We start from the raw sequence: 24,675 nt of genomic DNA, 5'->3' as shown, positions 1-24,675 counted from the left end.
TCAGTACACAATCTCCCAGTGGGTGGGCTGTTCACATGTTTTCTCTTGGTCGCCACAGAATCTGTTGTATGTCGTCTTGGGATCCAATCCCAGGATCTCCCTTTCTTCATGAATCCGAAAGGAAAAGGTTGAGAATGAAGTGCCAATAAAAACCCTACAGAGTAATGTAAGAGGGTGAGTGGCATTAAACAGTACCAGCAAATATCTCTCTCTCATACACACACACTCACTCTCCACCCCCCACCCCCCAGACACCCGCCCATCCATTGCTGTCCTGTAATCACAAGAGCCTGCCCTTTGACTGGGTGATGGCTCCAGTTCCCTGCCCCATGCCATGGGACCTCTGTGGTTCTTTTCATTCCAAATTCAGTGACAGTAAAAAAATGAGCAGATAAGTAGAGAGATTTAAGAAGCTAAGCATAACTCAAGCAGAAGAAATGCAACTGTTAAACTGTTTCTTTTAAAAAACAGAGACTAAATCTGCTATCAGAGACCTCTCCAAAGTACTGAACAGCAACGATGTCAGTCTGGAGACTAAGGAGTGCCTGATTCAGGCCATGGTCTTTGCAATTACTTGCTATGCATCAGAAAGCTGGACAACGATTAGGGATGAAAGGAGAATTTATGCCTTTGAATTGTGGTGCTGGAAAAGAGTTCTGAATATACCATGGACTGCTAGGAGTACAAACAGGTTCACCCTAGAGAGAGTGAAACCAAGCTGCTCCTTGGACGCAAGAATTCTGAAGCTCCATCTGACCTAATCTAGACATGTTGCAAGGAGGGACCAGTACTTAGAGAGGGACATCATGCTGAGGGGGGGTGGGACAGAGCAAGAAAGACCCTGGATGAGATGGATTAAATCAGTGAATGAAGTAATGGGGGTAGGTGTGTAAGAGAACATAAATTGACACAGGATAGAGTAGGGTTTAGGGCTGTTGTATACTAGGTTGTGAACAGTCATAGGCAACTCAACAGAGCATAACAACAATAGGAGAAAACGGTTAGAAAAGAAACCAGAGGGGAAAAAAGACCTGTTCCCTTCATAAGGGCAGTGCTGGCTGCTTTCACGATGGTGTCTAAGAGTTGATGTCCTTCATCTGGGTGGGGAGTTCTTGGACATTGTCTCTTCATCTATTGTTTGATCCAACAGTTCTCTCTTTCCTCCTTCTGAGATCTCAATTATATAAACGCTAGATTACTGGGCCATGTTTATTTGCGTCTTATGTTCTGCTCTGTTTTTCCATCTTTTAAAAATAATCTTTGTTTCAGTTTGATTTTCCACTGACTTGTCTTGCAGGTTACCTGAAAGTTAATTTCAGAGACTGCCCTCACATACGTCTGTTGTTGCTGCTGTTTTTGTTAGATGCTATTGAGTATGACCCATAGCGACCCTGTGAACAACAGATCTGAACCCTGTCCTGTCTTGTGCCAACCTCACACCTCCTGACACACTAGAGCCCACTGTAGCAGTCACTGTGTCAATTCACCTGGTCCAGGGTCTTCCCCTCCTTCGCCAACCCTTAGTCTTTCCAAGCATCATGTCCTGCTCCAAGGAATAGTCCCTCCTATCATCTTTACCTCCAGAGAGCACTCTGGCGCTGGCTGCACCCTCTCCAAGATATATTTGTTATTTTGGCCATCCATGGGATGCTCAGTGCCCTTCTCCACCGCCACAGCTCAAAGGCGTCAATTAATTCTTCTCCTTCTGTCAACTATGCTCCCTTCACATCTGACTTCTTCACTTTGGTTGTTTCATGTTAAAGTGCAGCTTTGTGGCCAAAGAAATAGCCATGCAGATGGCTTCAACAGCTAATGAGTGACTGTGTGTTTCATTTTAAACTGGACTCTCAATTACTTATTCATATTTATCTAACACAACTTGTGCGCTATACTTCTTCAAGAAATGGTGATGACAAAACTAGGTATCTGCCTGCAGAAAACAGAGATAGGATCCACATCTCACACTATATGCTAAAATCAACTCAAGGTGGATCAGCGACCTGTGAGTAAAGCCCCAAACCAGAAGGATCTTAAGTGACAAAATGGGATGAAACTTAGAAGGCCTAGTCAATGACATAAATAGGCTTGCAAGTATAGCTATAAATGCACAATCAGGAGAGGATAAATGAACAAACAGGATCTTTTAAAAATTAAGGCTCTGTGGTCATCAAAAACTTTTCCCAACAGAATACAAGAGTCAAACGGAAATGGTTCAACAATCTAGCATATATATAAAATTGAGATTTTTGAAAAAACTTCTGGCAATGACATCTCAGAAAAGGGTCTCAAGATGAAATGTCAAAGAATCTGACAGGGCCTCCACAAGAAAAAGACCAATAACCCGTAACAAAATGGGCAGAGACTTTTCACAGAGGAAGACATTCAGACCGCCAACAGACACATGAAGAAATGCTTACTGCAATCAGAGAGATGTAAATCAAAACCACAGTGAGATACCATTTAACTCCAGTAGCAGTACCAAAGTTTAACAGGACAGTAAGTAATAAATGTTGGAGAGGGTGTGGAGAGATAGGAACTCTCATGCACTGCCGGTGGGAATGTAAAATGGTACAACCACTCTGGAAGACAGTTTGGTGTTTCCTAAAAAAAAGCTGTGGTACAAAATCACTTATGTTCCAGCTACTGCACCTCTAGGAACATACCAAGGAAAACAGAACTGATACACAAATGGAGATATGTACACCTATGCTCACAGCAATGCTATTCAAAATAGCAAAAATATGAAAACAGCCTACATGTCCATCAACAAATGGACTGAGAAATTGTGATATATTCACACAATGGAATACTATGCAGCACTAAAAAATAATGATTTTGTAAAATACTATATAACTTAGGAAAGTCTAGAGAGTATTACACTGAGCGAAATAACAAATACTGGATAATACAGTTATAATTACAAATAGAAGGATAACTAGTAAGATGTGAAGAAATGTCCAAAAGGGGAAGGGTAAAGGGGAAAAGGGGCAGGGTAGTAATCACCAAGATAGTAGAGTTTAGTGGGTGGACAAGAGAGGGTGAAGGAATGGGAAAGAGTCATTGAGGACTTGAAAAGAGAGTGTAATGACAGTCACAGATCCAGGGTAATTTAGTATATAAAATACAATGTATATGAATGATTGTAACAAACAATATAAATGAAAAATTGAATAAAACACAATGTATACGAATTACTATAAGAAAATGAATTAAAAAATATGAAAAACAAAACAAAAAGCCAGTATGGACATGAGCCTATTCACTTTATGGAAATCTACTGTACATATTAAAATTTCTCTATGTATATTAAACTGTGATGAAAATACTAATATAAAGTAAGAGACAAACAGAATAATCCATAACAGGCCAAGAAATGAACAGAGGTATATTTCTTAATTAAATTCCTTTAACTTTTTGTTAAATGAAAAGTAAACTTAGTTCAGAAAGGAGACCTGAATGGCTAACAAGCACATGCGAGGACGCTCATACTTTCTAGAGAAAGGAAAATAAAAATATGATTCTCCTTTCTATCTGAACCCCAAACCTAACCCACTTTTGTTTTCCTGATTTAGAGCAACCCTGTAGGACAGAGCAGAACTTCCCTACAGCGTTTTCATGGACGTGAACTGTTATAGACGCAGACTGCCCAATCCTTCTGCAGAGTGGCTGGTATATTCGCACCACCAAGCACTGCACCACTAGTGTTTCAAGTTGGCAATAATCAGATGTTGGAGAATACTAAACATTGGCTTTGATTTGAAAAAACAAGAGGCATAGCTGAACTGTGTGCTATAGTGTCCAATCTGTCAGGGTCTCGGGAAATCATGTGACCACTGCACCTCCTGCTTTCACTCTGCTGTTTACACACATGAAAAATCTTGCTCTGAAGGGCCTGACAGGATAAAAACAAGGCCATTCACTGCAGCCTGGCTGGCATGAATTATCTTGGTTTCTATGCCGTGGTCACTTGTGGTTGCTGTGAGGCTGAACACTGTGGCACTGATGTGTCAAATGCGTTAATGGTTGGCTACCCAATGTGGACAGAGAGTGGGGTGGAGCTCCCCGATTACAACAAGCGTGAAAGGAGGAGTGGCATCCACTTCCACAATAGCTTGCCTCCGGAAACCCTATGAACCTGGAGAGAGGATGAAAGGCACCCAAGTGTCGAGGACTCTCCTTCATAGGGTCGCTATGAGTCGCCTGTGACTCGAAGGCGCTTAACAACAACAACAACAACAACAAATCGCTAAAGGTCCATGCATTCAATGAACTAGAGTGGGCAAAGCTTCAAACACAGCAGTTAAGTGAAAAATGGAAAGAAGATAGTGAGAGCCACACAACATTGTCATTCACAAAACATTTTTCACATATATACACACTTATATAAACAGTGGAGAAAAAAATGGAGTATCTGGAAATTCTGAAAACAGAAAGATGTTGTTAGGTGTCAGCACTGACTCACAGCAATCAAGCGTAAGCTGATTAACTGTATCTGATCTTGTTTATAATCAGCCTGGGCGGGAAGCCTCTGTGTGGGCAAACAGGATCTGGTTGGCGAGCCTTGGTATTTAAAACTCAGTCTGGTCCTGCCTGAGTGAGCCTGTAGCCTGGTGAAGTTGGATCCTGGTGGGTAAGTTCTTATGACTTACTTGAGAACCGGGGTAAACTATTTGGACACTTCTAAATTGTGTTAGCAACTAAGTATAAGCTGATTAACTGTATCTGATCTCGTTTACAATAAGCACGGGTGGGAAACCTGTGTGGACAAAAAGGATCTGGTGGGCGGGCCTCCATATTTAAAATTCGGTGATTATATTTAGAAAGTTGTTAGTAAGTGGTGCAGCATTTGTCAAGTTTGCTGTACTGTACTTGAGGTTGCTGTGATACTGAAATCTTTGACACTAGTGAGTCAAATTCCAAAAGGGTTTTCCATCATGGATGGGTTTTGGTGGAGCTCCCTGCTTAAGACAAACTAGGAAGCAGGATGGGTCATCTACTTCTTAAATAAAAAGCTTTTGAAAACTCTATGAAAACAGAAAGTAATGTATAAATATTTTGTTTTGCTTAGTGTGCTCTGACTTGAGTTCTAACCTCACCTGTCATATAGAGACATAGGCCTCATTCTATCTGGCTCTACATCTCTGCAGTGTTAGTCTAAAGTTGGCTTTTTTCAGTCATTACATTAAGCTTCCTCTGGTCTCTGGTTACCTTAACTGAAGACACACTGTTATTGCTGTTATGTGCCGTCCAGTTGCCTGTGACTCACAGCAACCCTATGTACAACAGCCCTAAACTCTGCCCTATCCTGCGCCAATCTGTCTCCAACACACCTACCCTAATTACCCGTCACTGAATCAATCTACCTCATAGAGGGTCCTCCTCTCCTGCCCTGTCCCTCCACCCTCCCAAGCATGACATCCCTCTCCAAGGACCGGTCCCTCCTTACAACATGTCCAAAGTATGTCAGCAGAAGCTTAGAATCCTTGCCTCCAAGGAGTTGCCCAGTTTAACTCTCTCTAGGTTGAAACTGTTCGTTTTCTTAGCAGTCCATGTTATTATGTTCAATATTCTTCTCTAACACCACAGCTCAAAGGCATCAAGTTTCCTTCTATCATCCCTAGTTATGGTCTAGCTCTCTGACACACAGCAAGAGATTGCAAAGACACACCTTAGTCTCCAGAGTGACATCACTGCTCTTCAATACTTTGGGAGAGGTCTCTAACAGCAGACTTTCCCATTACAATATGTCTTTTAATTTCCTGGCTGCTGTTGCCAAGAGTGTTGACTGTGGAGCCAAGCAAACGAAAGCTGTTAACAATCTCAATCTCTTCACCATCCATTATGATGCCGCCAACTGGTCCAGTGGTGAAAATCTTTGTTTTCTTGATGTTGAGACTCAATCCATATTGACGACTACAGTCCTTGACCCTCTGCAGCAACCGCCTCAAGTCCTCCTCAGTTTCGGCAAGCAGGGTTGTGTCATCTGCATAATGCAGATTGTTGATGAATCTTCTTGGAAATTATCAACAGTTGTGGAACTAGAATAACAGAGCAAGAGAGCGTGCACAAGTATGTGCATGTGGGCAAGCTTCCCACACTGAAGAACAAGATTTGTGCACAGTAAGACTTTAGGGAGACTGGAGCAAGACCCTAGTGATGGTGGTGGACAGACTTTGGCATTGCTGTGGAGAAACTGTGGGGTATAACCAGAGGAGCCCTGAGTTAAAGGTCATAGTAAAATGTTTTGCTATCCTTATAAGACTTGAAGGAGAAGGTGACTTATAACCACTCCGAGGAAAACTTTGCTGAATGACTGAGGAAACCAAAGGCTTCTTGAATCTGTGTTGCTTAACTAAAATCAGACACTGGACTAACTAGGAATTGTGGCCTGGACTGCTGGGCTAAAGTTTGGATTTGCACTGGGTATAGTCTTTGCCTCCTCTACTTTCCAACGTATTTCCCTAGTAAACCCCATTCTTGGTACCATAACTGTGAGTCAACAATAAATAAATGAATCTGTTGCTGTGGCTCTAGAGGTACCATGGGGCTGAGCTATGGGCTCTCTATCGTCTTTATGCTCTGGGGTGATGAAGGTCTGTGCTATTCTCACTTCCTCTGGCCCTTTAAGAGAGATTCTCTTGGTCCTCTGCCCTCATGTCCTATTTCCAGCTCACTAAGCAATCCCCATTATTCCATGAAAATGGTGAAAAAAGGAGCCTGATGCTTCTTGACTCGTAGGGTATCCTGCATAAAGTCTTTTTTTTTAAATTTTATTATTTTTTGTGCATTGTACCATCAAATCAGATCTGACTGGTATAGGAGGAGATTGTCCCTCCTTCTCCAGCAGAGCATCAGGTGGATTCGAACCAGGCACATCTGGGATTGCAGTACAGTTTCTTGCCACTAGGCCACCAGAGCTCCCTACATAAAGTCTTTGATGATCCATGCTACATACTTAAATGAGGACATAAGCAGTGGACTAGACAGCCATAGTGGTATGGCAGATAGGAGCAGGGATAGAGAAAGAGTAAAAACGAGACAGGATAGAGGGTAGGGCTCTGGAAGACGCTTTAACAACAATCTATTGTAAACACCTCTGCAAATGAGAGCAAAAGGATTAAATGAGAGATGAACATCAGCCCAAGGAGACACTGCCATGCAACCAGACAGCAAACCAGAGGCGGTGACAGAATGCAGACACAGACACCAGAAAGCAAACCAGAGGTGGTGACTGAGTGCAGACAGACACCAGACAGCAAACCAGAGGTGGTAACTGAGTGCTGACACAGACAAACACTTGTGCCTACGACTAAGTAGCTGAGCAGCTAAGACTGCTTATAAACAACCCTGCACTCATCCTGCAAGTGTGGATATGGGCCCACCTGGCGTGGGAGCAGATCCACTGGTCGATGATGGCGATGCCCCCATCTTTGTAGAGCTCCAGCTCCTCCCATGTGGGCTCGTACCGCACCATCTCGGGCAGGAGTTTCTTCAGCTCTTCATAGTCTGCAAGGTACAGGAAGAGGCCTGTGAGTTGGAGTCACAGGGCAAACAGTAATGCATTTGTAACAAAAGACATGGATACTCTGCCATGTGCAAAAGCTTCAGAAGAGGTCAGAAAGAGGAAGAGACAAAGATGGTACCAGTGCAGCAGGTAGAGGTAAGAAGGAGGACAAAGTTTAGCTTGACTCTCCTAGGAACTGCATGAGGAAAGGTTTCTGAGAGATGCCTAATCCAAAAACCCAAATCGATGCCTTCAAGTCACTTGTAACTCATGGTGACCCGCCATTATGTTTCTGAGGTTGTAAATCTTAACAGGATGAGAATGTCCATCTTTCTCCTGTAGAGTGGTTGGTGGATTTGAACCATCAATCTTTCAGTTTGCAATCCAACATGTAATACACTACATCACCAGGGCCTAATCAGGTCCAGCAGAGACAGGTGTAAGCTGAAAGTCCCAACTCCATACCTTTCCTCACAGCATCTGTGGCTACAAATACTTTTTCGAGGTGGTGAGTCTTCATGAGGCTGCGAATCTTCTTCACAGCACCTTCCAGACTGGGCACATCATCTCTGTGACCCCAGATGAAGTCCTTCCTTCTCAGATGCACGGCAAGGTAAGGACCCCCCAGTGAAGAACCCAATTTGACCTAGCAAAACATAAATAAGATACACTGAAGCTAAACACAGAGGATCCGTATTAGCAACTGTGTCAGGCATGGAATATGGGTAGGTCCACTTGGAAGTCAGGCTAAAGGGCAAAGGGTCTGTGATACCTTACTTATCACTTCTTCACTCCATGGTCTTATACCCAGTAATCCCAGGGAGGGTTCCACTTAAGCAGCTGGGGAATGGGAGAAGCCGTCCAGGGGAAAATCTGAGATGGGTGGGAGTACGTAGGAAGCAGGAAGCCATAGGGGTGGAGAGTCCTTGAGATACTGGGGGTCAAGGTGGAGGTGTACTCCAGAGCTATATCTAAGAGACCTTTCCAGATATTATCTGATACCACTGATGTCTTTTTAAGTCCATAAAGTGCTAAATTCCCACAGACCCTTTTATCTCAAATACATATGGTTAGGAGATACTTAAAAAAAATACAAATGAATAAATTAAAAACCCCATCTTAATATTTTCCTCTTAAGTAAAGATTATACAAACAGCCTAACAATTATTACTTGAAAATGCCCTTCCATTATTAAACAGCCCAATGTCCTGTAACAGGTCAGTTGTGAAACACTTGTTGTTAAAAATAACCTCAATAAAATGTTTAAAAGTAACATTGATTTTAAGACATATATGTGCTAAGAATATATTATAGGAGAAACCAACCTTCCAGGGGAAAAAAACCCAAGTAGGAAGCTACACTAAAAGAGAAACAACAGTGTGTGGGGTGATCTGGAGAAGTTTAGTGCGCTCTCCTTCAGGCTCATGTCATGAGAGTGGCTCTCAATGGACACTCTCACCCCCTTTTACGGTTGACTCTGATTTGCCATCTCATTTTCTGCTAAACGTAACCCCTGTAGGTTACTGGGATATGCAGCATTTCTATTTTACTGGTGACAGAATGATTCTTCATGAGAACTAAGGTCACATGGAGGCTAGGAGACCTGGGGCCAGAGACACACGGGATGTGGAGCTCACATACCCAGGCCTCAGGCTCCCCTCAGCCCTAGGGATCGTGCCCTTGTGATGGAGACTTTTCTAAAGCAAGGACGAGTGTTGTGCCTCTACAGCAGTCACATACACACTCTCTTGCCAAAAAAACCAGGGAAGCTACCTTCATCTTGGTCCAGTCCTCCATGAAGGGGATCTTGTCGGCTTCATTAGTGGAGTTGAGGTGGCGGCTCCTGAACTCATCCCCGACAACCCGCAAGTGTTTGGCGAACACCATGCTCCGCCGGGTCTGTGGGGCCGAGAGGAAAGCTTTTGGGGATACTAGAATACCCACTAGTGAAGGGTGCACCCTCAAGTGTCCCAATAGGTATTCCACAAATAGGTCAAGGTCAATTCTCTCTTTCCACTTTCATCCTGGCCTACTGATAGAGTCCTCTCAGCTCCTGTCCTGCTAATCACTGTAAGAACCATCTTAAAGAACGTAATGACAACCACTATGCATTAAGGGAGTCTCACTGTAAACAGAGTCATAATGTCAGTTAATGGAATTAAGTCCATCTTAGTTACAATTAGGGAGCCCTGGTCACTTTGTGGTATAGAGTTGCAATGCAAATGATTAGGTACGAGTTCAAATCCACCACCTGCTCTGAGGGAGAACAATTGGAAAGCTCCTTCCATGTGATTTACAGATTCGGAAAATCTGCTAAAGAGCCATCTATGAGTCAGTTCCAACCCAATGGGAATGAGTTGAATCTGAGTAGTTGTAATTAATTAACTGATTGTAGTAATACACAATTAAGAGGAAGACTATTAACACACTTATCCTCAGAGACAAGAATTTTGAAGCTCCGTCTCACATACTTTGGGAATGTTTTCAGGAGGGACCAGTCCTTGGTGAGGGACCTCATGCTTAGAAGGGTAGAGGGACAGCACAGGAGAGGAAGACCCCAGATGAGATGGACTGACATCATGACTCGGGTACTGGGGGTAGGTGTGTCAGAGACAGTAAGACTGGCTCAGGATAGGGCAGGGTTCAAAGCTATTGTGCATAGGGTCACAATGAGTTGTAGTCGACTCGACAGCACATAAAAACAACAACATTCCAGGATCAGTCTTTGGAGAGTAAGGGGCACTCTGGCTGAGGGAGGGATGCAGCCTTCAGAGGCTGATGATGGTGGGACAATGACACATGGGCAGGAGTAACAGCATTACTGTGTTGATAATGGTGAAGAAGGAAACAGCAGCAGAAGACACTGACCAGACACCCAAAAGGAATCCTGCAAGGCCAAGGCACTTCCCTGATTAGGAATGGCTTTTCCCGCTCCCCTGAGACAAGGACAAATACTAGAGCAGAGGAGGGCTCTCACTCAGGACGCACACCCCCTCTGTCCTACTCAGCACACCTCAACCTCCTAAATCCCGGAGAGGGCTGACGGCCAGCGGGCACCTGAGGACTTCCCCTGCCCAGCGGCCGAGGAGAATCTGCAGTGTCTTTGCTGTTGCCCGGTGGATGAATCTTCTCAGTCTACACCCATTGCTTCTAAAAGCTGTATGTCCTTCAGTCAGCAAGGTTGGCAAATAGAGTTTTTGATTATTTTAATTTTTTTAGACCTTGACTAACAAATTCAAATGACCCAAACTGAGAAGTGGCCCAGGAAACACTCACATCCCAGTACTCTTTCCCTCCATAGTGGTCATGGAGCAGGTTCTCAGCTCTGTCCAACATCACTGATCTGTTATTAAACAAAAGAAAAATAAGCAGTTTATTTTACAATTATATCACACTTTCCAGAAAGAATAAAATGACAGAACCCTGGGCCAAGGACTAAAGTAGAACTACTTCTGAGGGGACTATCAGCCTGAATGGAAATCCCAGAACACTTAATTATGCTTAGACAAAGCTTATACGTAGACCAATAAGCTATGAATAGAGCAAAGGAACACCGCATGGTTTAAAATCAAGCAAGGTGTGGAAGAAATGGTCATATCCTTTCTCCATACTTATTCAATCAGTATGCTAAGGAAATAATCAGGAGATTGGACTCTATGAAGAAGAATATGGCAAGAGGACTGGAGGAAGACTTATCAATAAACTTTGTTATGCAGATCAAAGTGATGAAGACCTGATGTGCTTGCTGTAGGAGATCAAAGACTACAGCCTTCAATACTGCATCTCAATGTCAAGAAAAGAAAATTTTTTTTAAAAACTGAAAAACAAAACAAAACCAAAACCAAAACCAAAAATTCTCACCACTGTACTGAGAGGCAGTATCATGACAGGTGGAGAAAAGACTGAAATTGTCAACAATTTCATTTTACTTGAATCAACAATCAACACCCTTGGTATCAGCAGTCAAGAAAGATGCCAGTTTAAAGACCAAGGTACACCTGATTCAGTCCATGGTCTTTTCAATCACTTGCTATGTATCTGAGAGCTGGGCAATGAATAAAGATGAAAGAAAAAGAACTGATGCTTTTGAGTTAGTTGGATGTTGGAATACTGAATATCCCACGGATGGCCAAAAGTAAGTCTTGGAGAAAGCTGGATGGCAGGTAAGTCTTGGAGAAAGTTCAGCCACAGTGCTCCTTAGAGGCAAGAATGGCGAAGCTTTGTCTCACATACTCTGGGCATTTTGTCAGGAGGGGCTATTCCTTGGAAAGACATCGTGCTTGAAAAAGGTCAGTGAAAGAAAGGAACACCCTCAATGAGATGGACAGAAAAGTGCAGCAACAGGCTCTAGTATGTCAGAGATGAGGAGGACCCAGGACAGGACAGGGTTCAGATCTGTTGTTCACGGGGTCACTTTGAGTCATATCTGACTGCACCAAACAACAACAATTAGCCTGATCCAAGCCATGGTGTTTTCAATGAAAAAAGAAGACTGAATGAGAATCGATGCCTTTGAACTGTGGTGTTGGCAAAGAATCCAGACTATCCCATAGACTGATGAAAGAACACATGGACCTGTCTTGGAGGAAGCACAACCAGGATGCCCCACAGAGGCAAGGACGGTGACACTTCATCTCACATACCGTGGGCATATTGTTAGGATGGGCCAGTCACTGGAAAGACATATCATGCTGTGAAAGAGGTTCTGGGAAAGAGAGGAAACCCCTCACTGAAAGGGGCTGGCATAGTGACTGTAACAATGGGCTTGAGCATGTCAGACCAGCAGGATGGCACAAGGTGAGGTTCAGGTATGTTGTTTATGGGTTATTATGAGTTGTAGTCAATACAAGGGCATCTAAAAACAACATTACTAGTCTTCTTGGGTCACAGGAATACATACTGGTCATTTATTGTTCAGACTCTGATTAACTCTAAAAACTGAAGCAAGTGACATCAGATTCCTTTGTGACTATGATGCAAAGAGGATCACACACAAAACAAAGAGAAAAAAATAATACAGCCTAGCAGTAAATTATTAAGACATTATGACAAATAACTAAGATGGTAGGTATGAAATTAGAACACTCGTGACTTAGCTCATTACCAGGTAAAGGAGCAGAGCCATGCGGCTATGGGCACAGGGCCGACAAGTCAGTATTTACTCTGATGAAACTGGTCACAGCTGGGACAGGGAGGAGATACTCCTTACTGTGACTATCTCAGGCCGAAAAGACGGTTAACAGTTAAGCCTTGATTCCCTCCCTGCAACCAGAGGAGCCAGCCCAGAAACCCTGGCATCTACTCAGGATGGATGGCACAGAGCTGACAGATGGGAGGAAGGTGCCATGCACACCCTGTGCTGGGGCGTGGGTGCTTCTGGGGGCACAGTCAGAACCTTACCCTCACTTCTGCCAAAATACCTGTCAGAGGGCTCACCGTTAACTGCAGAAATGGACACAACCAAAGCACACTGGGAAAGAATATTTAAGATGTTGTATGTTGCAATGAAGAAATCCTGGAAATCATTACAATGGATTGATAAATACATAAAACTTAGTCATTTGGCAGAGGAAGAAAAAAAACATGGGCAAAAGAAATAGTAGGGCGGGGGGAAGGGTTTCAAAAGTGCTTTTAGGCATGATCTTACTCTGAAATCTAAGACAAGCAACCAGACCAGAGACTATCTTTCAGCACTGCGATGCCCAGAGACTGCTATGTGCCCACTGAGAAGGGGATTTCTCTGAGTCACTCACTATGTGGGGCGATCCTGACAAACCCATTTACACCCTGTTCTGAGTGTACCCCACATCTGTGCAGACTTCTCTACAAAAACATGGCCTGCTGGTAACAATAAAAACCTGGAACCCACTGGAGGTCCACTCATGTATGTGGATTCAATCACACCACATGACAGCTGCTCCTGGGAGATGGCTGTGGAGGGAAGAGTGGTGTGCAGGATGAGAACTCCTAAGATCCTGGGGTAAGTGGGGAAACATCCTCTCCCTCAAAACAAGTCATGTGGAAACACATCTGACATGGTGCATTTGTGTTTAAAAATTGGGACAGAGCATCACAGATGGCTGACACTAGAATAATTCTTGAAGAAATGGGTCCAGGTTAGACCCCAACTTATGATGAGATTTGAAGTTGGTTGTATGTCAAATATCTTATTTTAAAGATTTTAAAAAAAACAACCAACTGAAAAATTACTACTGCCTTTTGTTATCAGAATCTTTAGAAGTTCCAGCTTCATTTATCTATGGAGGGTTGCAAATGTTACATCTGAAAATGACATCAACAAATTACATATTGCAACACTGTATAGAGTACATGTTACCATGGGTACAAGATTTTTCCTGGTTGTAAATTGGGCTTATTTGTTAACTACATAGTAAACCAGGGACTATGATAATTGAGAATGCCTGCCTCTGGGGCAGTAAAGGGCAAACTCAGTTTTGCTGTATTAGAAAATGTAACTGACACATTCAGAAGTCTACATAATAATCTATGTACCACTAAATTTATAATCCAAACATGTGCACCATCCCACTGGAGTGGTGATGCTGCCACTCCCACACCAGCCCTCTCCCACAGAGCTCAAGGACAGGGCCTTGCCAGGAAGCCCTCCCGACACCACCACCTCCACACTGCCATCTCCACACTCCGTGTCCTCACTAGCAGTTTTGCCTGTTTCTTAACTTCAGTAAATAGACCTAGCTGTGTTTAGACTTTGCATTTCTTATTCCTTATTCTATCTGTACATTTACCCTTATTGCCGGTAGTAATAGTTTGTCCCCTTCTTCATGGAATAAGGCTCCAGTCTGAATATTCAATGATCCACTTATCTGATCTACTAAGCTGTTGTATGAATAGAGCAAGGAAACACGGTGTGGTTTAAAATAAGTAAAGTGTAAGTCTAGGCTGTGGTCTTTCTCCATACCTATTTCAGTCTGTATGCTCAGCAAATTATTTGAGAAGTTGGACTCTGAAGAATAATGTGGGATCAGGATCAGAGGAAGACTTATGAACCACCTGTGTTATGCAGATGGCATTATCTTGCTTCCTCAAAGTGAGGAGGACTTGGCTAGACACACAGGGCTCACCATGAGTTGGAGTAGCTCTATGGTATGAGGTTTTTATCTGAATTCGGTCTTGTAACAGCACAGCAGCTGGGGGGTATGTGTGTGTGTAAGGGGGGCCTGGCCAAGAACAAGCTCTGCAGTCAGCGGTCAGTCACAGGGCTACATTTTCTACGGCTCTCAGTGACGTGACTGCAAGATTCAGAGGGCCCAAAGCAGAAGTCAACTAAGAGGCACTCGGAAATAAAACTGAACGAAACAGTAATGAATAAAGATAATACAGTCTGGGTGTGGAAGGGAGGAATTGTGTGGGCACCATGGCTTCTGGAAGAGGCATGAGGTCTGTGCCTGCCACACTCATCCTGCTGTGTTTAGGGGAATGAGATGTCACTGTGACACACAGCCAGGCCAGACAGGAAGAAGGGCTTAACAAGCAAGTAAATCAACCAAGCAACTACTGTGACACAGCTGGGTGGCTTGAGGTCCCATGAGGACAGGTGGACGGCAGGGCAGAAGTCTGACAGAACTGAAAGGGCGAGAAGGGCCTGGGCAGGCTGCTGCCTGGCTATTTTCCTCATCACGGCTCTCACTAGAAAGATGTGACCAAAGAGACTGTCGGTGCGGCCCAGTTTCCCACAGCTGAGGGGTGGTATATGCCGAGTGTCCCAGCTTCCCTGTTGTCTGTCACCCAGCAGCTGATTCAGAAGTTAGGTTGGAGGTAGTACCTTTGGATAATAAGCCTTAGGATACAATACATAAAGTTTCCTCTAGAGTGTGGCTCAAGTGAAAACTCCTTCCTCATAAATGGGCCATAGTGGGGCACCAAATGCCACCCCTGGGAAAGCCAAGAATCTTCTTGCCAGTCAGCAGTGAACACAAACCCAATCACACCAGTGACAGGAACGCCTGGTCTGAGGGATTAAGTGATCTGCCTCAAACATCCTGCTTCTCACCGAATTAGCCAACTACCCAGAAAGCACAGCCGAGAGACTCAACCACTGTGCAGGATGGGGGTAAAGTCAGGAAATACCCAGCTAGCTTCAGAAAAACTGGAAGGTTTATGTGCCACAGGCCAACCGTTCTAGCCATGTGTGTTTCTGAAGCCCAGCTATGGTGATGAAGAGAACAGATCTCTGAAGTATTGACACTAAATCCCAGCACCCAAGCATCCAGGGCAGCCTCCCGTGGCAGACACGTGCTCCTACTTTTCTGGAAGTGAAAGTGTGACTAAGCACAGACAAACATCTGCTATACAGACCTTTCCGCCACAAAACCCAACGCTCGAGTCATCATTCTAACATGGCAGGGGAGCTGGAAGAAGCCAGCAGGAGAGCTCTGGGCCAGTGTCCCGGGACACTACACTCCCTTCAGTGGTGGTTTGCACAGGCAGACGTAGTTCCTGCTGCCTGTGGAGCTGCACAGAGCCTCAGAGTGCAGGACCTCGCTCCCCTTGCCTCGAAATCCATCAGGGGGACTCTTGGGGCTGTCTGGGGAGGGGTGGCCCTGCTCTGCTATCATCTGCTCTAATGCTGGGGTTGCCAGGAGGCTGAGGACAGACACCAGGCAGGGTGTACTACTGCAGGACTGATACAGCTGGAGCAATCTCCCCCAGAACGCACCATCAGCACCACCTCTGAAGAGCTGGTCATACAGACTGGCCCTCCACTCCTCTGACATCTGGGGGCAATCTCACCAAGGCCACCTGCCACCTTGTGGTGAGTGGGAGCAATTACTGCACAGAGACTACCCTTGCCCTCCCTCCTCCTTTCCTACAGGGTTCTGGATGGCAGCAAAACCACCACTCACATACCACTCCCAGGAGGAGGATCAGAACCTGGATGAGGGCTCCCACCCCAGCTCTGTAAGCAGTGCTTCTCAAGATGCCAGCAGAATAGGTACCTTGCTGGCTTCTTCTCAGAAGCATCACTGGCCATCACAGAGCTAGCTGTGCAGACTCCTGGGCTCACCGCCCCCACTCAGCCCTAAGTGGCTCTGGCTTATGTTTACTCCCCAACATCCCTGTAATAGCCCACCAGCCCATGCACCTCCCCCTCAGGAGGAGTAGCCTACGGTCACCTGATCTGCAGGAAAGGAGTTCCTTGGGTAGCGAGTCTACTATTACAGTATAAAAACATCAGAACAGCAGCTAGTCAGAGATGTCCCTGTGAGCATGGTGGCTGTGTCCTAAGCACCACAGCTCATCTCACCCCAAGGGGATGCCCTATCATGCATTTACCTGAGGATGAACACAGCCTCTGCCTAGCCTCCAACCTCAGCTGTCTCCTGGGGAGGAATGCCCCCCTCATTGTCATGATGAAGCACCACACTGATGTCCAACTCCCTGGGGACCCCACACTCACAGGTGGCGGGGAGGGGGCTTGGCCCTGGCAGCAGAGGGTGGGATGTCGATGCACCTGTGGGCGAAGTGGAGACGTAGTGGGGGGCTTACCGTGCGGATGTGTTCTTCAAAAGAACTGGTGCAATGATGGATGCTGATCCCTGGACAGACAGACAGGACACATTCAAACCTCTTGTCTCCTCATAGCCCCAAAACCATCCTCTGAAAAACATAAGCCCACATGTTTCCTGTCAATTTAGTTTATTTTCAAACAGTAGTAAGTCTAGTGGCCTAGTGGTAAGAAACTGCACTGCAATCCCAAAGGCACAGGATTCAATTCCACCAGCTGCTCTAAGGGAGAAGGATGGGCAATCTCTTCCCACGTGATTAGCAGCTTTTAAAAACCTGCTGGAGGGTCAGCTATGGGTGGGTTCTGATTTGATGGTACTCAAGAAGTTTACACACGTATAGGCGGCTTGAGCCCCTGAGAAAGCACAGCTTCTCTTGAGGAACTTTACTGGTGATGGTTCTCAGGGATTTTTTAAAAGAAATCACAGAATTCAGTTTGATGTGATGAGGCCCAGAGGCTTTTCTCACTCAAACCAAACTCACTGCCACTGAGTCAGTTCCAACTCAAAGCGACCCTCCACCAGTTTCTGAGGCTGTAAATCACAGAGGGAGGAGACCACTCATCTTTCTCCCAAGGTGGTGCTGGTAGATTCGGATGCCTGGAGACTCGATGGCTGTGGGTTAGCATGGCACAATATGCTAGGGACTAGGCCACTAGTGCTCACAAATCCAGGGGAAAACACTGAGGGGACAACCCTCAAGGGATCTGGTGGGAATTCACACCTGAAGGGCCAAAAGGCTTAGACCGCAGCTCCATCAGATGACAGGGTCTTCTGTAAAACACCTCCATTCCTCAGGTTTCAAAGCCAAGTCATCTGGAATGTTGCCTGCCCTCCAGAGACTATGACGGTGAAGCTAAGGTGGCCACTGATGTTTAGACAGAGCAGAGTATTCAAATGCATTTAAAAAGTGAACAAACAGTAGAGTCTGAATCAGCTCTTACTGAGATTTTTTTTTAAATTTTATTATTTTTGTGTGAGTGTACCGTCAAATCAGATCTGACTGGTACAGGAGGAACTGAGATATTTTTAAAGCTTACTCCTTATCTGTATGTTTTAAGGAAGAAAGCAGACAGATGTGTTGCTGACAATTCAGGATGCCTGGGAGCCCTGTGGCTATCTGGGGACCATGCAGTATGAATTCTCTCCCAAGCGGTCAGGAGCACTTGTGAAGCCATGCGACCCCAGAACGTTGTGTAGTGAGTGACGGTCATGTGAGTGGGCACCTGTGAACCTGCAGGAAGTGGTCTGACCCCTGCTGTGTTACCTGTAGTACTCATGCTTGTCCTGGGAATAGAGGAGCTGGTCGATGCACGGCCGCTCATCGATCTTCTCCTCCCAGCTCCCTTCTTTCCATCCCTCGGCGTAACTCTGCAGGACGTAGACCTGGTCAATGAAAGGCCCTCCAGACTCTGAAAGAGACCAGAAAAAGTTCATCAGTACAAGTGAACTGAGAGAACGTGTTCAAGGTCTATCCTAAACAGGCACTGGTACAAATGTGACTCTCAATTAACCTCATCCTACTTCCAATTGTCCAAACTGAGCAAGAGAACACCACATAGTTTAAAATCAGGAAAAATGTGCTTCATGGTTATATCCTGTTTTCATATCTATTTAATATGCATGCTCAGCAAATACTTTGAGAAGCTAGACTCTATGAAGAAGGATGTAGCATTGAGAATTGAGGAAGACTCAATGACCTGTATTATGCAAATGATGCAATTTTGCTTGCAGAAAGTGAAGAAGAGCTAAAGTACTCATTGCAGATCAAAAACCATAGCCTTCAATACGGGTTACATCTAAACATCAAGAGAACTACCATCTTCACCACCAGACAAATAGGCAATATCAAGATGTTGTTATGTGCCATCGAGTCGCTTGCAACTCATAGCAACCCTATGTACAACAGCCCTAAACTCTGCTCTGTCCTGTGCCAATCTCATTGTCTCCAACACACTCATCCCTATTGCCCCAGTCACCGAATCAAACCATCTCCCAGAGGGCCTTCCCCTTTTGCGCCTGCCCTCCACCCTCCCAAGCATGATGTCCTTCTCAAAGGGCGGGTCCCTCCTTACAACATGACCAAAGTATGTCAGACAAAGCCTCAGAATCCTTGCCTCCAAAGAGCAGCCTGGTTTAACCCTCTCCAGGATGAATCTGTTTGTTTTCTGAGCAGTCCATGGCACTCTCAGCACTATTCTCCAACACCAAAGCTCAAAAGCATCAATTGTCCTTCTATCCTCCCTGATCATTGTCCAGCTCTCTGATGCATAACAAGTGATTGGAAAGACTATGGCCTGTACCAGACGCACCTTAGTCTCCAGAGACACATCGTTGCTCTTGAGTACTTTAGAGAGGTCCCCAACAGCAGACTTTCCCACCGCAATACGTCTTTTAATTTCCTGGCTGCTGGTGCTAAGGGTGTTGATTGTGGAGCCAAGCAGAATAAAGCTGTGAACAATCTCAATCTCTTCACCATGCATCCTGATGCTGCCAATTGGTCCAGTGGTGAGAATCTTTGTCTACTTGACATTGAGCCTCAATCCATATTGAAGACTGCAGTCCCTGACCCTCAGCAGCAAGCGCTTCAGGTCCTCCCCAGTTTCAGCAAGCAGGGTTGTGTCATCAAGATAGATGGAGAAAATATGGAAATTGTCAACAATTTTATTTGGATCCATAATCAACACCTATGATACCAGCAGTCAAGAAATCAAAAAGACTTTTTAAAAAAAACATCAAAAGATGTGTTGCACTGAGAAAAATCTGTTGTCAAGGACCTTTCCAAAGTTCTAAAGAGCAAGGATGTCAGTTTAAAGATGAAGGTGCACCTGATCCAAGCCATAGTATTTTTCAATTAATTCCTATGTAACTGAAAGTTGGACAACGAACAAGGAAAACTAAAGAATCAATGCCTTTGAATTATGGTGTTGGCCAAAAGTACTCAATATACCACAAACTGCCAAAAAAACAAATATATCTTGGAGGAAGGACAACAAGGTTGCACCTCAGGGAGGAAGAGCAAGGTTGCTCCAGAGGCAAGGATGGTGAAACTTCATCTCACTTTACTTTGGCCATATTTTCAGGAAGAATCAGTCCTTGGAGATGCTGGGAAAGGTAGTGGATGGTCAGTGAGAGGGAGGAAGACCCTCAGCAAGATGAACGGACAGTGACTACCATAACTGGCTTAAGCATGATAGAGATTACGAGGATGGTACAGGCTAGAACAAGGCTCAGCTCTGTTGTTCCCAGGGTCACTGTGAGTTATGGGTGATTTGATGGCATCTAACAATAACAGCTTCCAACAGGGACTGGAAGACGTTTATAAATGTTATCAATAAGACAGAATAAACGTTGCTAAGGCACAGGCCACTGCCCTTGAGGAGGCACTGCTGGCTGGGTCCTCCAGCTTCCTGTTCCTGCTGCACTCAAATGACCTGGCCTCTGCTACAGGCTCTTCCTCTGCCTTAGCTCTTCCCCCACACTGCTCTAATACTGAACTCTCACTTCCCTAGAGCACAGTCTCGGGCTCACAGTCGTCAAAAAGTCCTGCACAGGCCCTCACCCTCCCCTGCAGCCTCCTGCTCTCCTGGGGCTCAGAGGCAGTGACCTCCTCAGGTCTGGTCCAGGACTGCGCCTCTCCAGGGTTTGTCCTTAGTCCCCGCCCCTCACCACTCCCACCCGGAGAAGCCATTCAGGCCACACTTTTACAGGGGCTCTTCCCTGAGACTATCACAAAGCCACAGCTCTTATTTTCAAGTGCTCACAGGAAGTCAAAGGGTGAGTCTGGGAAGATGTATGACAAAAGTGCACGTTTCATATTCTGGACTGTTTCTTCAACATGAATGATGCCCACAGAGTTCACCTGGAGATTTACTCTTACAAAAAAATCCCAATTCAACGTGATGGGATCCGAGACACTAGGACAGGAAAAATGAAGCCACAGAAGCCAAATTCTCAATGGGGAGCAATGAATGCTAACTAGATGTTCTAGGCGACTGTAGTGTAAGAACTCAATAAATGCCAAAGTAGCAGCATGCCTAGAAACTGTGACTCAGTCTTTTTCCCTGGCTGTCCATGTGTGAGAGTTGGGCTGGGTTCCATGGGGTTTTCAATGGTTGATTCTGGAAGCAGACCACCAGGCCTTGCTTCCAAAGTACCTCTAGCTCTAGCCTTAAGGTTAGCAGTTAAATGTTTAACTGCTTGCACCACTCAGAGACTCTCATTCTTCTTTCAATTCAACTTGTTGCTGTGGAGTCAGAACCAAATCACAGCTGATCTGACATTGGGTTTTGCAGGTTGCAAACAGCACTAGAGAAGATTGCCCATTTTTCTCCCTTGGAATGGCTGGTGGATTCAAATAATTATAGAAGCTTAGCCTTTGGGTCAGCAGCTCAACAACCTATAGATCAGGCCACCAGAGCTCCCTACTCTTCTTTAAGTCTTCTCAAAAGTTGTTGGGGGAAAAGAATCACTTATTTATGTTTTCCAAACAAACCACTAACTGAAAAACCAAACTCACTGCCAATAAATTGATTCCAACTTGCAGCAATCTTCCAACAGATTTATGAGGCTGTAAATCTTAATAAGAGAGTGTTAAGAGCCATCTTTCTCCCTCAGAGTAGTTGGTGGATTTAAACCACTGCAGACACAGCAACAAGCTATGGACTGAGCCACTGAGTTCCACAGACAAACCAATAAGAAGGTCCAAATGTCTTTACACTAAAAAAAAATCTTCAACTCCTCAACTTAAAAATAGAATAAACAAAATCACACAAAACAGTAAGACACCATACAGTCAAGTCAACTACCACAGTGTAACTTGTGTAGCAATGTTCCTTCTGGTCAAACATTCTGGCTAGGGGACTAGATGCTGTCAAAGAGACCCACCTGGCAGCTGTTTTAATTTCATGGATTTGTGTCCTAGTTTCTGACAGGGAGGCACAGAAGCTCATCAACCTCAGATATACTTCCCTATGACTGTCATGCAGAGACGGCACTGTGGTAAACCTGAGGGGAGGTGGTGGCCAGAATATGGGCATCAGCAAGGCTCTATGTGGCCTGATATCTACCCCAGAGCAGAATGACTATAGGCCCCAAGCCTCCATGTGACCCTTACCTGCAATGAACTGCTCATACTCGATGACAGGGATGTTTTTATTGAGACTTGGAAGATCAAAGAACTCAGACCAAGGGATCCGGACTTGGTGGATGTCAGGGCTCTGCCAGTGGTAGAGGCGACCCCATGGAGGTAGGACCAGGACCCACTCCTCAGTCTTCAGTAGAGTCTTCAGGAGGGAAGCAATGCGGATATAGACATCCCTTCGGAGGTTGAAACCTTCTGGGGGATTGACGTCATACAAAAGGTATCTGAGCAGGGGAGGAAGCAAACAGGTCTTTAGTGGTGAGGTCTCTGTGCCAGAAACCAGGGCATGCTCACGATCCACAGCTTGTTTTTTGTATTTCAGATGATTTTTAGCAGTAATGATTAAACAATTAGTTGCTAACCAAAAGACTGAATCCACTTTTGGTGGGTTGAACCCACTAACCACCTGTGGGATAAAGATATGGAGGTCTGCTTCTTTAATAGGGCAATTCTACCCTTTCCTACAGATCTCTATGGGTTGGAATGGACTTGGAAACCTTGGTTCCTCCACCACCTCTAGTTTCTGAAATAGAGGCAGTGCCCATCCTTTCTACATGAGTAGAAGTAGCAGAGTCCGAGAATCCATTTAACAACTTACAATAATTAAAAAAGAATACAATGGAATCTCAGTAACTAGAAGCTTTGAATCATTTAGTCCAAATTACTACTTCAAAAGTTTCCAAATGTTTTGTGTGAAAAAAGTACTTTTACAGTCTTAAAATTACAGAGATCCTCCATAAAGTTTGTGCTTATGTTGGTTATATGGTATTGCTTGCTCTGGAATGAAAACTAAGAATTTTAAACCATATTTGGTTCATTTAAAAAATAACAATACACCAACTGCCCATGATTGGGCAGGCGGGTAGGATCCTGACTGGGTTTTCTTGGGCCCTGGCAATTGCTTGGGAGATGAGCATCCAAGGGTGAGCCAATTGGGGGGACCCAGGACCCTGCTTGGGTAGGGGATGCTGTGCGAGGGCACCTGGGCAAGAGCCACTGGGCAGGGACCACTGAGTGAAAATCACTGGGTGGGAGACAGACAGCTGGAATTTTAGTAGGGACCCCAACTGTGAGTACACTGGACAGCTGAGGTCTGAGTGTCACCCCACACTCATGTCTGTCCCACCCCATTTGGCTCCACACCTGTGCCTTCATACCCAGTCAATCAACTTGCCTTTAATCCGGAGCACCTTTATCTGGCTTACCTACAAGAGGCTGCTCTCACAGGCTCTGAACTGACATTTCCCTTCAGTCAGAAATTCAGAGAAAGACACAAGAGGGGTAGCTGCCCAGCTGATCTCTAGAGCATTGTCTTCAAATCAAGAACGTGTCAACGTCTCATTGAAAGGAAGCTATGCCACACACTACACAAGCGCAAAGCAAGATGTCACCCCCAAAGGGTATCAATGGATTTCCTGAAGCCAGAAAGCCTGATGGAACTTTCTGACACAGAATTTAAAAGAATGATTCAATATTTCCAGCGGATGAAAGACAAACTTGAATTACAGGATACTACAAGCAAAAAACAATAAACCCAACACATATTAACATAAATAAAATTTTTATCAGAAAGAATACTTTTATAACTCTTCATTGGATTTAAAGAAGGAGACTTGCTGTCTCCTGAACTGGCTGGAACAGTGGATCTTTTGGTCAGCAGAGCAACACTACAGCAACATACTACTAGAGTTCCTTTACCAAAGACATCCATTCCATAAAACACCCAACTATGAGTCCTCCAATTTCTATTAAAATAGTTACTGTTAATGTTGCTGCTCCTTCTGTTAGTTTTCACCCCCTTGACAGTCTTCCTAGCTACAGAGGACATTTATGGTGTAATCCGTGGCTTACCCTTCAAGTCCCCCAGGACTGAAAATCCTATTATTTCCACAACCCAGTGCCCAGACCAAGGTCAGCTTCCCACTAGGTCCTTAAAAAGCCTTTGTGGCTTTTAATGTCAAGTGGCATTAATAGATAATGCTTTATATGTCTAAAAGCTATCAACATCTGGAGGGAGATGGAATGATTCCCTACAAAGAAATAAAGCTGGCTTCCTCAGTCCAGAATTCAAGCATCGCATTCTGGGTGCCCGCAAACTCAGGTCAACGGGGATCTCCCTGTCCTGCCTTTCAAGATTGAGTCCGAGGCCTAAGCAGCTGCCTCTTCTGCGAGTCTAGGAAGCTGCGTCCGTCCAGGGACCGAAAATCGTCCGTATACCTTGGATGGCAGAAGAGAAGAAAACAGCGGATGTCCACCCCCACTGACCACCGCCCCCCCCATCCTCTGACCACTCTCCGGCCACTCGCCCGGTCTCCGCCGTTAGGTTGGTATAAAAGGCATATTTACCGTCTTCGGGACGCCACCCCTGACAAGATATCGGCCGCCGACTGGCCAGGCCAAAACTCCTCACCCGAGGCCGAAGCGGGCGGCCAGGATGCCGCCCAAAGGAGCAGACAAACGATACGGAGGGCCGCCATGGCCCC

General features: G+C 45.1%; 1 protein-coding gene across 1 annotated transcript; it reads right to left on the bottom strand.

The window, feature by feature from the left end:
- POFUT2 (protein O-fucosyltransferase 2) lies at positions 1-24,675 on the bottom strand. Its single transcript, XM_006898410.1, has 9 exons — positions 24,539-24,675; positions 22,166-22,416; positions 18,317-18,461; positions 17,033-17,143; positions 10,781-10,847; positions 9,278-9,403; positions 7,970-8,150; positions 7,383-7,506; positions 1-154 (listed from the first exon to the last, which is right to left on the bottom strand). The coding sequence occupies exons 1-9, from the start codon at positions 24,667-24,669 to the stop codon at positions 1-3; spliced, it is 1,290 nt and encodes a 429-aa protein (XP_006898472.1). The 5' UTR covers positions 24,670-24,675.

Source organism: Elephantulus edwardii, unplaced genomic scaffold (assembly GCF_000299155.1).
Source record: "Elephantulus edwardii isolate Elephantulus edwardi_28Jun2011 unplaced genomic scaffold, EleEdw1.0 scaffold00228, whole genome shotgun sequence".
NCBI lineage: Eukaryota > Metazoa > Chordata > Mammalia > Macroscelidea > Macroscelididae > Elephantulus > Elephantulus edwardii.
Note: the sequence above shows the minus strand (reverse complement) of the source record. Positions and strands in the feature narration are given on the sequence as shown.